General features: G+C 35.0%; 1 protein-coding gene across 2 annotated transcripts in view; it reads right to left on the reverse strand.

Moving 5' to 3' along the window:
* Nucleotides 1–14805, reverse strand: part of slc44a2 (solute carrier family 44 member 2) — a 33477-nt gene extending 18672 nt beyond the window's left edge. Inside the window, exons 1-3 of one of the 2 annotated variants that reach the window (XM_059329909.1) lie at nt 14658–14804; nt 666–714; nt 496–569 (exon numbers count right to left, since the gene is read on the reverse strand). In XM_059329909.1, the coding sequence (XP_059185892.1) occupies nt 496–569; nt 666–714; nt 14658–14694 (160 nt within the window). In that variant the 5' untranslated portion in view covers nt 14695–14804. Of the gene's footprint in view, nt 1–495; nt 570–665; nt 715–14657 lie in introns of both variants that reach the window. The other variant, XM_059329903.1, reaches the window with a different exon arrangement.
* Nucleotides 14806–17791: the final 2986 nt, after the last annotated feature.

Genomic DNA, 17791 nt, shown 5'->3' on the forward strand with positions numbered 1-17791 from the left:
TCGCTCTTGTGTTATTCTACCATTAAAGCCGGAAAAGCGCATGCGTCGTTTTGTAGTATTTGTAGTTTTTTCCACCTATTTTCGGTCTCTTGGCCAATGAAATGCATCAGAATACATGTGGGACGACTATAGCGGAGGGAGCTCAGATATAACAGCTATAAGCTCTCAAATACGTTTTGAATTTCATTTCTATCTGCTACAGAGGCTGAAAAATCGATTATTTAGTAGGAAGCGCTGACACTTCTGTTGAATTTCCAGAAAAACTTCAGGTTTTGGGGGCTTATTTTAAAATCGCCCAGAGGTTTTACAGGCATTTTTTCCAGGCGTTTTAGGCCTAAATGGGTTAGGGACCACCTTGAAAATGAGATGATACATCTCAAGGGTTTTTTATCTTAATGATAAACATGTTCTTAACTTATGTGGAGCTGTCAGACGATACAGTCTTTGGTGCACTGAAAGAAACTACATATTGTAGTAATGTAGGATTAATCTTACCGACAATACCAACGGCAAAGTAACCCAACAAGGCCAAGATGAAGAGAATACAGCAGAGGATGTCTGTGCAGCCCCTGAGGAGAAGAGATGAGAGGATTGTTATTTGCATGCTTCTTGTACTACAGAGAATGAAAAGAATTATGATCAGTTATTGAAAACAGATGTCTCACCTGTTGTGAATCGGCCCTTTGAAGTTTGGATCAAACTTCCTGGACTCCCCTGCGGATAAAAAGAGACAACAGGCTTGTTAATATCTCTGACTATAACTTGAATTTGTAACCATTAACTTCAATCTCATGAGTCTATAACACATTAATTAAAGCTAGTTAACCAAAATCTCTAGGTTTCACCTCCGCAACAACAGTTAGCATTGTTAGCTCTCAATGACAACCTCAATTTAAAACAGTGAAAATCAATTCATTAAATAAATGTATATGACCACTGAGACAGCAATAATTGGTTAATCCTTTGGTTGTTCATACTGACATTGAAATAAATAAAAATAAAATAAAATATTTCTCCAAAATTGTGATAGATCATGGTATGGACTCAGATACGTTTCTAATTAAAATGGGATCATTAATTTGGACAACTTGTAAAATGATAAAACTGCAAGAATATAACATTAAAATGCTATTCCACTGAATAATAATAATAATAATAATAATAATAATAATAATAATAATAATACATGGTCGCCCATAAAGTTGGAATAATTTTGTTTTCAGACACAATCTTCTGTTAATTGTGGTTTCATTTTCATTGTGATATGTTTGGAAGAGATTGATTAATAAAGTTTTGAGAATATATACACTCTATATGTCAAGAACAAATCACATTGTCACAATCATTTCATGGACAGAGGTAAAAATATGTTTTTACAACTTCATTAGCAATCATGTATAACAATATTAACCCTCTAGAGTCCATGAAAGCACCTGCATATTACTTCTTCATGACATGAAGACATAAAAATGAAGCAACATCGAGCCTTTAGCCACCAGCTTCCCTCTAAAGTTCTGGCTTGAAATTCCATACAAGATGTTTTTGGGATTATATTCGGCCAAGTAAAACTGGAGATAACGTCAAATATATTTAGTATAAAAATATAGAACTCAAGATTATCCTCATTTTACCTGTTATATGTTGTATTTGCAACCTGTATTCATATTGCGACATTTAAAATTCTGTGTAGTGAAACATAATTTAAGATCAGATGTTATGTTTTCCTTTGTTTCTTTTGGGTTCAACATTTTTATCAAGTAAGTCAAAGTTAAAAATTAATTATAAGGACATATAGGTGAGGCTGCGCTAAAAAAACCCTGATACCAACATGGCATGGTGAAGATTTTTAACAGATTTTTAAAGGACATAGTAGCCCAAGATTTCAGAGGGTTAAATAACTGTCCAGCCCTTGTTGCTGGCCAGTTTACACTCTCTGTGATCATCAGTGTCATCAAAGCAAAACTAAATATAGATATGAAAATGTGAAGAAGACTCTGTATCACTGTATAATGTCACTGTTGGATTAAGAGCACCTCCTAGCACAAATGGTGCACATGTTTAAAAAAACTACCTTTGTATAAATTTGTGTGTGAGTGAAGAGTTATGATTACAATCTGGTTAATATGCAACTAAACTGCCCTACAAAGTCTAACTGCAGTAACTACGCAAATGGTAAAACTGAGGAAATTTTTTTAAAACATTTTTTTAACTAGCCAGCCAAATAGGTTATTGGTAGGTAAGTGATATGACACTTATTATAAGTTAAGACACTTATTTCTATGTATTGATGATGTAATTTTTATGCTTGAAAACCATGACAAATATTTGACCTTTGACCCCAAAAATGTAGTTAGTGCACTCAGGTTTTGCTGTAAAAGGTTCCAACAGTAATGCAAAAACAGAGTGCAGTAACTACAATGTTGTTGTCTTCTTTGAGCTTTTATAGTTTGTTTTCAGTAAATTAACATTTTCAAATTGATTTTGTTATAAGAGTATTTAAAAGTGTTTAACAACTCTATTCAAATATTTGTGTATTTTAGACTTAATGTTATAAAGTGATGTTATATTTTAGTCCTAAAGTCATTTTTGTCTCACTTTTTTCAGGATTTTGTAGTTACTGCAATTTTTATATCATTATTTCTCTAAAATAAAGCAAAATTGAAATCTAAAACTTTGTCACAAGATAAAACAGACAACAAGGAGTCTTCCTGTTGTTGTCTTCCTTCAGCTTTTATATTTTGTTTTCAGTGAATAAACATTTTCAAACTGATTTTGTTATCAAGTGTGTATTTTAGACTTAATAAATATTATAAAGATTTTTTTTATTTTAGTCTTAATATAATTTCATCTCACTTTTTTTTTACTTCATCACTATCTAGATAATAATTTCCCTTTCAAATAAACTTATAATGTGTATTATTTTTATATTTAAATTAGTATATAAATCCAAAGCAGACTGTGGTAAGTGCAATTACTGCTTGGATTTGAGCTGGATTTTGTGGTTTTTATATAATTATTTCTCCAAAATAAAGCAAAATTGAAATCTAAAACTTTGTCACAAGATAAAACAGACATCAAGGGGTTCATTTTTAGTTATAAACTCAATTTCAACCAAAAATGTAGTTACTGCAGTTACGGCAGTATAATGTTTACATATTTCCAACATCTGTAGGTGGTTATTTTATTTTTCCGTGCTACCACATTTGAGATTTTTTGAGTTGGACTTCTGGGGGCCTGTGGTTAAGACAAAGACACAACACGTGACCGTAACGTCCCTTTGTTGGGACCTTTGTTGCCTGTCATCCTGTCTCTGTCTCCCTGCTTTGGTTTTTATTTGTACTGCCAGTCACTATGAAATAAAAAGGGTAAAATGCGAGAAAAACACTCTTCAATAGATTTTACATTAGTGCTTTTGAAGTGCTTATGCTGTCATGGTTTCTTCAAGGCTATTTTTGTACCACTAATGGTTTGAAACGAAGCTATAAATCAGAGTCTGTGCATTGCTTCGTGACACAGATTACACACACACAACATCAAGCAGAAGTGTCAAGATTTAAAAAAACAAAACAGAATTTGATTATATATTCAAACCTTATGGTCCCGATTTGATTAAATCTTTTATTTCTTTTTTTTTCAGTATTGAAGGCCAGAATAACAGGCCACATAAGAAGATATGCTACATGGTTTCAGGTGTGTTCTAAGTGTTGCATTTTTGCTTATGTACGACATACACAAATTTTCAAACCGCAGATCCTGATTCTAATTTTAGTAATTGAAACCGGAAGCTCAACTCAATCAACTTTTGGTTTAGAATGGAAATGGGGACCCTGCAAAAAAACATTTCTTCCAGTACTGCGCCCTACATTTCAAATTGTTAGCACTTTATTGGTCTCTACAGTACTTCCTACAAAGTTAAACTGCAGTAACTACAAAAAGGGTAAAACTGAAGAAAACTGCTTTAAAGTTTTTTTTAACTGGCCAGCCAAATGGGTTATAGGTAGATAAGTGGTATGACACTTATTTCTTCATGTGTTGATGATGTCATTTTTATGCTAAAAAATCATGACGATTTATTTTAACCTTGACCCCCAAAAATTTAGTTGATACAGCATATCATTTTATCTCACTTTATTTTTATTTAATTAATTAAAAGCAGTACAAACACATGGTTTTCACAAGGTACAGGGAGGAAGAAGGGCTTCAACAACAGGGTGTTTTCATAAATGATAAATTATTTATGTATTTAATTATTTAATCTATTTATTTTCAATTTTTTTGTAAATATGTATTATGTAAATATGTATGTTTAGAGGGAAAAAAATGTTAATTGAGTAGTGGAGAAGGGGTAGGTTTAAATAAGCATATGATATGCTTCATCCTACTCCTTTTCGGACATGTTGTGTTCACATTATAGCTTTTGTTTTGATTATTCTCATTGGATTTGTTTGTTTTTGAGTTTACTTTGTTGTGTTACTCGCACATGTTCGAAAATAAAGAAGCTGAACTGAACTGAATTACTATCAAGATAATAATGTCCCTATCAAATAAACGTATAATTTCTATTATTCTTGTCTTCACTATTTGTTGTATGTTTAAATTTGTAAATATATATATATATATATATATATATATATATATATATATATATATATATATATACATATATATATATTTGGGCTGATAAATAACAAATAATTGCAGTACAGAGACACCAAAATATTTAGATAACATTTTGAAAGTGTCTCCAGTTTATCCATCAGAGAGCACAAACTGTTCAATTGTAACATGTCCCACTCAATATATATATGTATATATATATATATATATATATATATATATATATATATATTACAGTGGTCTGCTTTGGTTTTGAGTTGGATTTTGTAGTTACTGCAATTTTTGTAGTTACTGCAATTTTTTACATCAAAAAGCACTGGTACAATTGAAATCTTAAACTTTGTCAAGAGATAAAACAGATATCAAGGACTTCATTTTTTTTGTTATAACTCAATTTCGACCACAAATGTATCTACAACAGTTAGGCTTTGTAGGGTGGAGCAGATTAGATGAATAATTTCAATGTATGTTGTCACACAAAGTGCACTCAGCGTAGCGGAGACCCACACAGGAACAACATCTAAGTGAAAGCTCTGGTGTTGACAGAGACAGGACATTCTCCAGAACAAAAGGATTCTTCTGCCTGACTGCCATGCCTAGCAACCCACAAAATGGCTCCCCGGCGACAGTGAGCTGTCCCTGTGGACATCTCCAGCCGCCATGGAAACACCTCAGACACGGCGCGCGAGAAAACACCAACCAAGCCCACTCCGCCTACAGTGAGGTCATCATGATCTGACACTGTGAGTCAACATGTTCAAGCTACAGAGGATGAATGTGCTCATCGCTCGTTTTCTTCTAAATGAAACCTTGAAATATGTTTTAAACAGGAAATGAGGACTAGAGTTCACATAATCTCCTCGACGACGTCCTTTTGTAAGAAAACTAGACACATATTACACATCCTGCCACATTACCCAACTGTCAAAATGGTCTTTAAATGTTTGTGACAGACACAAAGAGGCGAGGAAGGAAAATATTTTTTAATCATCTATATAAATTCTACAAAGAAAATACGAATTCAGTGCTTTTACTTTAAAATAGCAGTTTTTCCATGTAGTGCATTACTTAGTGATGTTTGTTATTATGTGTCCTCAGTTTTATATGTAAATTGAATCATTTGTTCCAAGTAATATTCACTAAACCAGTTCATTGGCTTAATTAGTTGATATTTCCAAGTAAAATGTACTTGAGGGAAATCAGTGAATCTGCAATTTATTTGTGTATTTTCATAAAAATAAAAATAAAGTGGTTCTATTAAATAAATATTACTTAGAAACAGCCTGAGTAAAGATTACAAACACTTTCTGTGTGGAAAAACTTGCCACACACACACACACACACACACACACACACACACACACACACACACACACACACGAACACACACACACACACACACACACACACACACACACAAATGCACACATAAACACAAACACTCCCACTCTGTCCAACGTTACAGCACAACCAGCACCACCACAAAGGCGTCACTGGACTTCGTGTTTTACGATAATAAGTGACTTAAAGCCGCCCATAGAATAATTAATAATTAAAATAAGTGATCTATGTGAGCAGCAGTCTATCTGACATGCTTCATTAAGATTTTATATATTAAGCATCAAATTAACTTCCAGTTCAGCATAAACTGAGGCTGTCACAGTACCTTGTCTTTCGTATTTGGTCATCCTGTTGATATTTCTGTCATGGACGGTTCTATAGATTTCTCTCAGCGTCTTTGCTGTGTCTGGCAGTAGTTTTTTTTGTGTCTCCTTCTTCCTGTATCAAGTCTCTAACTCTTCACTTCCTTCTTTCAGTGTATTCAGAGCCCTGCCTTCACCTCCTATCCCCCCTTTCTCTCTTTGGTCCCTCTCTTAGCTCAGCACTCGTCGGGGGAATTGCAGCAAACAGTATTGATGGGGGAATTGAGCGGAGCAGCAGAAAGCAACAAAGACTTGTGGCGCCTGTGAACCTGCTGTTGCCAAAATAGCCCAAAAGCCTAAAATGCGTTTGTTTTACACATCTAACTACAGGGACATGAGAAATCAAAATAGTCTTTCACTCCAGCATCAAAACAGTTATTATAGGCTTCAACTCAATCCATTTTATCAACATGTATTGTGAACTGCGTTCACTGTTTCCTGTGTTACAGTTTGCAGCTGCATACAGAGCAGCTGCGCTCTCACCCACAGTAGCCACATGGCCAAAACATGTAATTCTCACAGCACAGCTCTTAAAACTCACTATGTAACACACTTCCTCCCAACCTTCGTTACCAGACGTATCCCCACTGAGCCTCTCCCATGAACTCACATGGCCTTATCTACCACTCCAGTCATGTTCAAAATGTGGACAGTGGATTTTAAATGGAATGGGATGTTTTAATAATATTACCAGAAGCTATGTAACGTGGATATTGTTGTAAAACGTTATATACCTGAACTGTTGAACTGCACTGTGATGGCTAAAGCTAAATGTTTCAACCATTTATCCTTTACTTTCAGCTGCCTGTTTGAACCACTTGGTCAAGCTTACTATTTAAAAAATGTATCGCTCATTTTTAGCTCAGTATTTTGACCATTTAGCTACCTGTTTCCGCTAATTATCAACTACATTTAGCTAACTATTTATCCATTAGCCTACTTTTAGCTAACAATTTGTACCACTCAATTTGGCTAAGTATTTCAACCATTACTTTAGCTATGTTTCAGTGGTTTGTCTTTCACTTTAGTAACTACATTACTATATATATGTATGTATATTTGATATGTTTATTTTATGGCTAAAGCTAAATGTTTCAACCATTTATCATTTACTTTAGGTTGCCTATTTGAACCACTTGATTGGCTCTATATTTTAACCATTTATCACTGATTTTTAGCTAAGTATTTTGACATTCAAGCTACCTATTTCCGCTAATTATCAACTACTTTTAGCTAACTATTTATCCATTAGCCTACTTTTAGCTAACTATTTATCCATTAGCCTACTTTAAGCTAACTATGTATCCATTAGCCTACTTTTAGCTAACTATTTGTACCACTTAATTTGGCTAAGTATTTCAACCATTACTTGTGGTTTTACTCGCTATGTTTCAGTGGTTTGTCTTTCACTTTTAGTTACTATATTAAATGTTATTTTAGCTAATCAATCCAACTATTTACCCATCACTTTTAGCTAATTCACCATTATCCAATAGCTACACTAAGGCCTAGCTTATTTCTACTGTTTGTCCATTACATTTAGCTAAGAACTCAGTTGAATTGTTTACCCCTTGCTTTTAGCTACAGCATCTATCTGATAGCTTTATTTTAAATTATTTATCCTCTATCTAAAGCTAATTATGTTCAGTGTTTAATTGAGTCAGTGATTTTAACTATTTATACATTATTTTTTAGTTATTTATTCATTACTTTTAGCTACATTTCAACTGTGTATCCATTACAATGTAAATGGTCTTGATATGTGTTATTTTTTTTCATGAAATCCCAATTTGTGTTTTCTTAAAAAGAGTACAAGTACCCATGGTTGGGTATCACTACTACACAGCACCACTACTGTGCCATTCTGCCCCAGTATCATTTATGTCCTGTTTTCTCTGCTTCCTGTTTCTACTTTAAGCTTGTTTCAGCACTGTGACCACATCTCTCTTCTGAGTGCTTTTGACTTCCCAAACAATGGACAAAGATTTCTTTAACTGGTTTCTTACATTGCTTGGACAATGATTTGTTTATGATCAGGAGTGTGTTTGACACATGCGAGGCGGTGAGCTGAACTGTACATCAGAGATAAGAGCGTCCTACATGGCTCATGACTGTGGTCCAGTCTGCCCACTTCCGCTGCCATGTGACAGACTGATGGCATGCCATAGCATGAAATACAATACTAACTGTTGGCCTCATGCACGTGCCTGTTATATACACAGTGCCATGTCCTTGCCCACACCAACTCAACCTTGTGCCATGATATTCAGTTTCTTAAGCCTGTATTTTGAGCCCAACAGATAGGCGCTTATTTGCTTTCTTGCAGAGTTAGATGAGAAGACTGATACCACCACTATCATGTCATAGCATCTCTATGCGTGATACTGCTGCTGTAGCCAGTTAAAGACTGAAAGTAGAGTTCGAAATAGAGGGAAGTAGCCAGCTCTGTCAGAAGGTAACAACATTTGCCCACCAGCTAGCTCACTAATGAATACGTCATATCTTGTTTGTTAAATCTATACAGAAACCAAACTGTTAACCCTTTATCAGGCAAATAACTATATTTGGTAACTTCAGGTAATATTTTGAGAAAAAAGATGCAAATTTACTAGATTAAAGTGGCAAATCTGCGCGAAAAAAGTCTCACCACTTTAACCCTTAATAGGGCACTCATTGAAATACTTGCAAATTCCAAATTTCAACCCTAGAGAATATTGGAGGATATTACATACTGCCAGAATGTGTAAAAAAAACATATGAAAATAATATTTTGAGAAAAAAGTTTACGAGATTAAAGTGGCAAATCTATGAGAAAAAAATGCGTAGATTTATGAGATTTAAAGTGTTGAATCTGGGAGAAAAAAGTTGCTTTTTTCCCACTTTTTTCTCGTAAATCTGCGACTTTTTGCGCACAGATTTGCCACTTTAAATCTCTTAAATCTGCAACTTTTTTTCTTGTAGATTTGCCACTTTAATCTAATAAATTTGCAACTTTTTTCTCAAAATATTACCTGAAGTTACCAAATGTAGTTCTTTGCCTGATAAAGGGTTAAAGGTTAGGTGCCAGACTATTTCTTGGCAAGGAGAAGTCATTCCTCATAAGGTCTCAATGACACTTCAGTTTTTGAATATGTTAAACAAACAAGTCTTAGCATGTTAATCAGTGTGCTTAAGAGGTGCTTGTTAGTGATTTTATTTCCTTTGAACAGAGCCAGGCTAGCTGCTGCTGCCTGTTTTCCTGTTTGCTGTCTATATGCTAAGCTAATCGACAGCTAGTGGTAGGTTCATACTTGGCGTAGAGAATATCATATAACATGAGAATGTGAATTCCAAAATGTCAAACTATTCTGTTTTTACAAATCCAATAAAGATATACACATATTTTGATATTTTTGATGAGCATCCCCTAAGTTTGGTTTTATTAAAGAATGATGATCAAAAACTGAGTGGGACATGTTACAATTGAACAGTTCTCGGGTGGATAAACTGGAGACACTTTCAAAATGTTATCAAAAGTATATTTTGGTGTCTCTGTACTGCACTTATTTGTAATTTATCAACCCAAATATATATTTATACAGCATATCTGTGATAAGCTAAAGAAAACTGCTAATATCAGTATGTATTCACTGGGCTCCATGTTAATCATGAAATTAAAGGTTTTTAAACAGCCAAAATGAATTGTATTTACTGTTACTAAGATGTACAGTATTTTCTTTAGTAAATCATTTGTGATGTCATGGATTATTGTTGAAGATTGCAAAAAAATGAGGTATTATTGTCAACCAAAATAATTCTGGTTAATACAATTGCACAAAATATTACACAACCACATGTGACTAGGGCCATATCGTATCGTTCACAATAATACCGGTATATTTTTTTTATGGTTAAAAAAAATGCATATCACGATATTGGCAATGTTCTTACTTCTTGATGTAGTGGTTGAAGTTGTTTTAATCACAAAAAGCTACTTACTCCCTGTTGCTAAACACATGCAGCTTTCAAAATAAGAGCACAGTGTGTTAAGAGAATCCACCACAGAATTTACAAGAAGACTGTCAAAATAAGATGCCTTAAATAAAACATACAAGAACCTTTATTCTCCTTTACAAAATTTCATTAAAATATGCCCCCGGAACCCCTAAATGTTTTTTTTTTATTTTTTGCTCATACTCAAGAGTCAAGAGTAAATGTTTTTGTATTTGGCAACTGTTGAGATTTGCACTTCAAACTACATTTTAGATTTTTAATTATTCATACAGACTAAAAAAAACATATTTTCTATATCTTTTTAAGTAATTTCTAATATCGTCAAGAATCTCGTTATCGCAAAAATAGCCTGCAATATCGTGACATTCTTTTAGGGCCATATCGCCCACCCCTACATGTGACTGCAGTTAGAAACAAATTTTTTTTGCATAGTATTTTAAACAAAAGTTTAAAGGGTTTGCGGTTGCTGTTTAGGGCTTACTCATCCCTGTCATCACTTTGTCTGTGTACATTTCCTCTTTCTCTTTACAGAGGAGGATAAACATCGGAGTGATTTTCTTCCATCAGCCTTTCATTTGCATGACCATCTGCTAATGTGAGAGACACCACTCCATTAGAGCCGGAGGAACAGGCGGCTCTTTGCCTGCTTTGTGCCATAAAACAATGTCTGATTGTGCTCGGACCATTCCAGCACATTTTGTTGTGTAAAAGCTGCCAAATGTCTTGTAAATACTTGTGTCTGTTTGTGTAATTAGTAAAAACTAATTGCATAGTGGTTTACTGGTGTCACTCTCAGTAGATGTAGCAAACTTATGCAGATATTTCTGAAAGGTGAAAATGTTGCAAATGTGTTTTTTAATCATTTGGATTTGGATGACCTGGGCCTGATGCTGGAAACCCACAGAGCCTGGCAGAACATCTCAGTCTGCATCCAGGTTCATTCAAGGTACCCACCAAACCTTAAAGGGACAGGTCACCCCAAAATCAAAAATACATATTTTGAAAATGATAAATGACTCCACCTGCTCTCTATGTACTGCGAAGGCCAGTGGCTAGGATTTGAGGGTTACCTCTCAGAGATGTTTGAGATTAATGCTTCTTGTTCACCCTATTACATTACAGGTGCATCTCAATAAATAAGAATATCATAGAAAAGTTTATTTATGTCAGTTCTTCAATTCAAAAAGTGGAAATAACACATTATATAGATCCATTACACACAGAATGAAACATTTCATGTCTTAATTCATTTAATTTCTTCTAATTATAATGATTATGGCTTACATTTAAAGAAGACCTAAAATTCAGTGTCTCAAAAATGTGAATATTACAAAAGACCAGTTTTAAAAAGTATGTCTAATATGGAAATGTTGGCCTCTGAGAAGTATTTCCATCTATATGACTCAATACTTGGTTGGGGCTGTTTGACTTGAACTACTGGAAATTGACTTTTCCATCATATTGTAATGTATTGAGATGCACCTGCACACTCATTTTGAACAATCTGTCCAAGTTTGACACTGGTTAGAAAGCGAGCGTTACTAACTGGGTTAACGGCAGCGAAAAAACTAGTGGCTACCTGCTGGAAGCCTCCCCACTTTATTCAACATATTGTTTGGAAGTGGCTCTGACAGAATACTTGAATACTTGACATTGTACATTGCTGGATGTTCAAAAAAAAGAAACATTTGATCACAAAAAAAAACATATTTTCTTCTCTTACCTGTAATACTATTAAACAATCTAGATTGTTTTAGTGCAAGTTGCTGAGTGTGGGAGATATCAGCTGTATAGATGTCTGCTGTCTCATCACTGTTTTCTTTCTGCCAAACTACACCTGCCAGCTGTATCACTGCTCAGAACAAATAGTTCATACTGTTAGCTCACCTGAGCTAGCTAACGCTACAGCTAAGCTGAGGAGGATGCCCCTAATGTTTACATCTTGCACAGTAGATGCTTTCTTCAGCATGGTGATATGGCTGGTGGGTGTAGTTTGGTAGAAAAGAAAGTAGTTCCTACATGAAACTGCTCAAAACAAGGTATTTGGATTATTGTGCGTAATTTGGTCATGGTATCTGAAAAGAGCCATTGCTGTTGAGTTTTTGAGAGCATCACAAGTGTCATCTATTGATATTGATAAATAGCATGTATATTGCTCTTTAAACAAACCAGTATTTAGTGCAATCATTAAAAAATTTAAAAAATGACATGGAAACAAAAGTGAATGGTAAAAGTGGAGGAATATGGGCTTGGCTTCAAGTCATGATTGTGTGTGTGTGTGTGTGTGTGTGTGTTATAGGAAGTGATGATGTCATGACTGATATCATTCACTAATGGGCCCAGAGGGGATATCAGATGAACCCTTCCCTGGCTACCTTAATGGGTTAGCGGCCACTGTGGTTGTGCACGTGTGTGTGTGTGTGTGTGTGTGTGTGTGTGTGTGTGTGTGCGTGTGTGCACGCGGACTGTAATACATTATGAGCACACTTGCTCTCCTTTGCTCTTATACTTGACATTTTTATCTTTCTATTTAGAGTGTGTAGATAAAAATGGTTAATGTTTGTGACTTACAGAAACTCCTCTATGTACTACTGTTTTACAGCTTTTATCTAACAGCTGTTACTGCAACAGAAACTCCCTTTTGACAGCTACAAAGGAGGTCATTGGCCTCAATACTTCTTAAAGGAAATGAAGAAACACATTAAAGTGTCTTTTTGCACAGCTAAACACTTAAAACCTGACAAGCATTGGCTCTGATCACTGTCTCCTCACAGCAACAGTTTGTATAATTTTCACAAACCAACTGTGCAAATGACAAGCGATCATTGTGAGACACGTAGCAGGAGTGTCTCTGCATGTGTGTGTGTGTGTGTGTGTGTGTACATGCAGTGTATCTGTGTGGTAATGCATCTGAGTGTGTGCCAGCTTAATATTGACTGGAAGCGTCTTGACTGTGTCTGCTGAGTGGGTAGAGCAGGCAAGGCTGAACACAGTCCAGGCCGTGCAGGCTGCAGCCTGCCTGCATGCATGGATCAACCTAGATAAATGGAAAATGTTGTAGTGACAAAAGTAGGCAACCCGGGACTCCTCACAACTCTGCTGATAAAACCTGCTGTTTAAGAATACTGCTGAGCTGGAATGTGTTTTGTGTGTTTGTGTCGTATAAACCTTTATCTACGGTTTAACAGGGCTGTGTTTCTGACCTTTGGCCTTCAGGGGGGAGGAGAGCTGGGGGAAAAGAGTTGACGTGGTAAAAAGGAAATGCTCCACACTGGGAGCTCCATGGATTGACTGGAGAGGATGTGATGCACTTAACATCTTAACATTGTGGGTGTGAGCTGTTGTTGGGCATCTTGCATTGTTAAAGATGGAATAATTTAACAATCACACAGCATTAGTGCTGTCTTGGAAATTAAATTCCAGTGTGAAGGCTGTGGTTGGCTTTTGAGCTACAGCCACCCTCTCATGTAACAACACGGGCAAGAGGGGTATTAAAGCAAGAATAACACCCGTTACGAAAACTTCATGACTCAACAGTCCATGTGAACAACAACCCAACCCCAGACACATGAAGACCACACCAGGCTGCTGTGGGCTGCTAAGTTAAGAAAATGCATGTGTGACACACATAATAATCAGCAATGAGTCACGTCTTTGGCTGGCATAAGAGAATGGATTTTCCATAATATGTACATTTAAATAAATGAGTACGAACAAAAGCAATAAACATCTGTGAAGTGCATGTATTTGAGCGAGTATTTGAGTGCATTGGTGGATGAGATGGCCATATGTTGTTCTACAAACACCAAATGGTTTTTGGACCCGGGGGAGCCTTCAAGAAACCTGGCCTGTTTTTGTGCAGTACAGAATAACCTGAATATGAAGGTAACTTAATTAAAGCTTATCATGACAAGCCTGGTTTGAATGGATGGCAACCTACTTTTCCTTATCAGGCTGTTTAATCGGTCACATTAAGCCATATATGAACAATAAACAACCTAGGTTGAGGTGTGTAGTTTTAGTTTCATTGAAAGCTACATTTGGTTTGTAATTAAAAAAGGGAAAACCAGACAAACACATCTATACATTTACAGAATGTTGCTTCCATTCACTGTGTATTGTTCAAATGAAAAAATAAAAGACGAATTACATGAAAATTGTGATTAAATATGATAATTAATCTGACAAATAGCCGGCTATGGAAGATGAGGATGTCTCCAGATCTGCATGAGACCCATGAGGTCCACACCCATCCATCCCTGGCAGTCATTGTTTCCATTTCTTCGATCGTTTAGAGAAAAATCAAAGATCGGGGAGAAAACAGTAACATAAAGCGGTTCTTACCGTATTTAGGGTCCGGGTTTTTTTCCTCCAGCTCCATTCTCACTCACTGCTCGGTTGCTCACTGCTGTTCAGACGTTAGACAGGACAGTTACCATGGAAATGTCGAGGAAAAAAACACCAATAACAGTGGCAGACCGCTACAGCTACTAGAGAGAGACCATCCCAAACCGAACAGAAGCACGGCGCATTCCAAGATAACGGAGAAAGGAGGCAGCCAATCACAGAGCAGCATCTGGTGACTGACAGCTGCCGCAGCCAATCAGAGTGCGCCTGAGCGGAACAAAAACATTTGGCTTGCAGCGAGTTTAATGGAATGTGTGAAGCAGAGACTAATGAGATCCTAATGGACATAATGGAGTTAGAAAGAAGTTTAAAATCACCGCTTTCCTTTTATTGAGTAAGAATAAATCATTGTTTATTTATTTATTTACATCCGTAGCCTACTTTAATCGTATGTGTAAAGTGTGTAAGAGAACACTAAATAACTAAATCATGTGAGCCTACATAACTTTAGTATTAGTTACAGTTACTGTGCCTATTAAGTTTTTTTTCATATATGATCAGCTGATAAAATATGATTCCTTGTTATAGATTAACCCTTTGATGCACAACTTGTAGACACCTCTTCTAATGCACAACATGGGTCAAAAATGACCCACATTCATTTCCCATGTTATTCCATGCTGGTTGTGTGTTTCTTTGCTCTATTTTTTTTAAATCCATTTATTTTATGATTGAATATTCAAAGTATTATTTGAATATCTTGTTTTTTTAATTACAACAGATCATTATTTCCATTTTCCCTTCATGCTTTTTTCTCAAGTTAATGTTTTTTCATAAGTTAATTGAGGAAAATTTGGAATACTCAATGATTAAATTAATTTATTGCACAGATATATAACATAAAAACTCATTGGGGTCACTTTAGACCCATGTTGTGCATCAGAGGGTTAAACAACTCAGTTGTAGGCTGTATAACATAGTAATCTACTGCTGAAAAATATTAAAATGTGTTGATTTTCACCTTACGATCTAACCCGTGACAACATTAATAGATAAGCATACAGTTACTATCATTTGGAAACACATTTTCATGCAATTAAACTGGTCATAGCAGATAGATGACTGACGTAGGCTACTACTCAGCTCTTATAAACACTACAGCAAATATGTAATGTACAAAATAAAGGAGAGACTGTTAACTGTATAAATCCACTGGCTGGAAGGGGAGCTGATGACAAGTGACTTTCTCTGCCCCGCCTCTCGCCAAAATAGTGTCATGTGTAGTTGTGCCGGTAAAGAAATTAATAATTTAAAGATCTCAGGTTTCTTAAAAAAAATCTGTGACAATAGATAGATAGATAGATAAGAACTTTATTAATCCCTAATAAAGGTTCCCTCAGGAAATTGCAATTCCAGCAACGACAATACAATAAAATACAATAGAATAAAATTAAAACTAGTCTGAATGTGCAAAATTAGAGAGTTCAAGTGACAATAAAAAGTTTAATATAAAATACAAATAGAAGGAAATATTATAAATACCAGGAAATATATACTATAATAACTATCAACTGCAAAGATATCTGCCTTCTCTCCAATATAATGGAACTAGATGGTAGTCAGCTTGTGGTACTCACCCTTTTCTTTATACAATTAATAGACTACATTTCAGACTTCTGGAGTTTCTTTGCTTTCTTTTATACATACAATCACGGGAAAAAAAATTAGACCTTTGTTTTCTTCAATTTCTCTTAAGAGCTATTTTTGTTGATATCATTATAGTTGTCCAAACAAATGTACCTTTAGTTGTACCAGGCATTAAAATGAACAAGAAATTGAAGAAAACAAAGGTGGTCTAATAATTTTTTCCATGACTGTACATACATGACATTGTCCTCACTCTAGCCTATTAGTCCATCAAGGGTCAATACCTAAAGCCCACATAATAATAATAATAATAATAATAATAATAACTTTATTTATATAGCAAACAGTTAATCACAAAGAGAATGATGCCGTAAGGCTAAAAACAATTCTTACATTGAAAGAAAAACAATAAGAGACAGAGCAGGAACAATCACAAGACATTCTCAGATACACAGGAAATAAAAGGTAAAAGGAGTAAAAAAGTAAAAAGTGAAGAAGTAAAAAGGAGTGGTGAGATAGAAAGTATTACATAACAGCAAGTCTATAAAAGTGGGTTTTAAGAAGTGATTTAAAAATAAAAAATAAATAAATATCAATTTGTTGGTCATGAGTTACCTTAAAAGGTGAAAAAAAAAGTTGTTAATATTTTTTTTCTACATGTTCTAAAACCAGTCAAATGTCTTGGGGTCCTTTTTGACCCCTGAGGACCATGGGTGCTATAAAAATGTATAAAACACGTAAAAATGTATGTGAAATGTATACTATCTATAAAGGATACAGAGGGGCACATATGCTGAAAATTTCAAGCAATTCTATGAAAGTTAACCTATATTAGTGGTATGATGAAAATTATTTAGGGTCAAAAAGGATCCCAGGACTACAGGAGGGTTAAAAGAAATTACTGACTGATAATAAATATCATATATGTTGATATAGTTGTTGTTATATTAGCCATGTTAAAATAATCGCCTAACTCATTTTTTCAAGTTTTGCAGGAAACACAAAAAGTGTAACATATGACATTTATTGATCGTTTCACTCAAAAATTATGTAACAAAGGATGGCTATTGGCATAGTTATAACACTGTGTGTAAATTATGTAACTTAAGAGAAATAAATGACTTAGGCAATTTATTGAACATGCCTTTGTGACTAAAGCAAGATATGGTAACACTTTATTTTGAAGGTGTCTACATAAGAGCAACACAAGCCTGTCAGAAACATGACATGACAAGTATCATGAGCATTAATGTTACTTCAAAGTGTCATTAATGTTCATGACACATCCCATGTCATGTTTATGACACGCTCATGTCACTCTTATGTAGACACCTTCAAAATAAAGTGGTACCATATCTTCCTTAAGTCACAAAGGCATGTTCAAAAAAATTGCCTAAGTCACATTTTATTTTGACTTAGGCATAATAAATCTGCTTAAGTCACACACTTGACATAGGCCATTATCCTAGGGGTAAAATCACATG

Source organism: Centropristis striata, chromosome 1 (genome assembly GCF_030273125.1).
Source record: "Centropristis striata isolate RG_2023a ecotype Rhode Island chromosome 1, C.striata_1.0, whole genome shotgun sequence".
NCBI lineage: Eukaryota > Metazoa > Chordata > Actinopteri > Perciformes > Serranidae > Centropristis > Centropristis striata.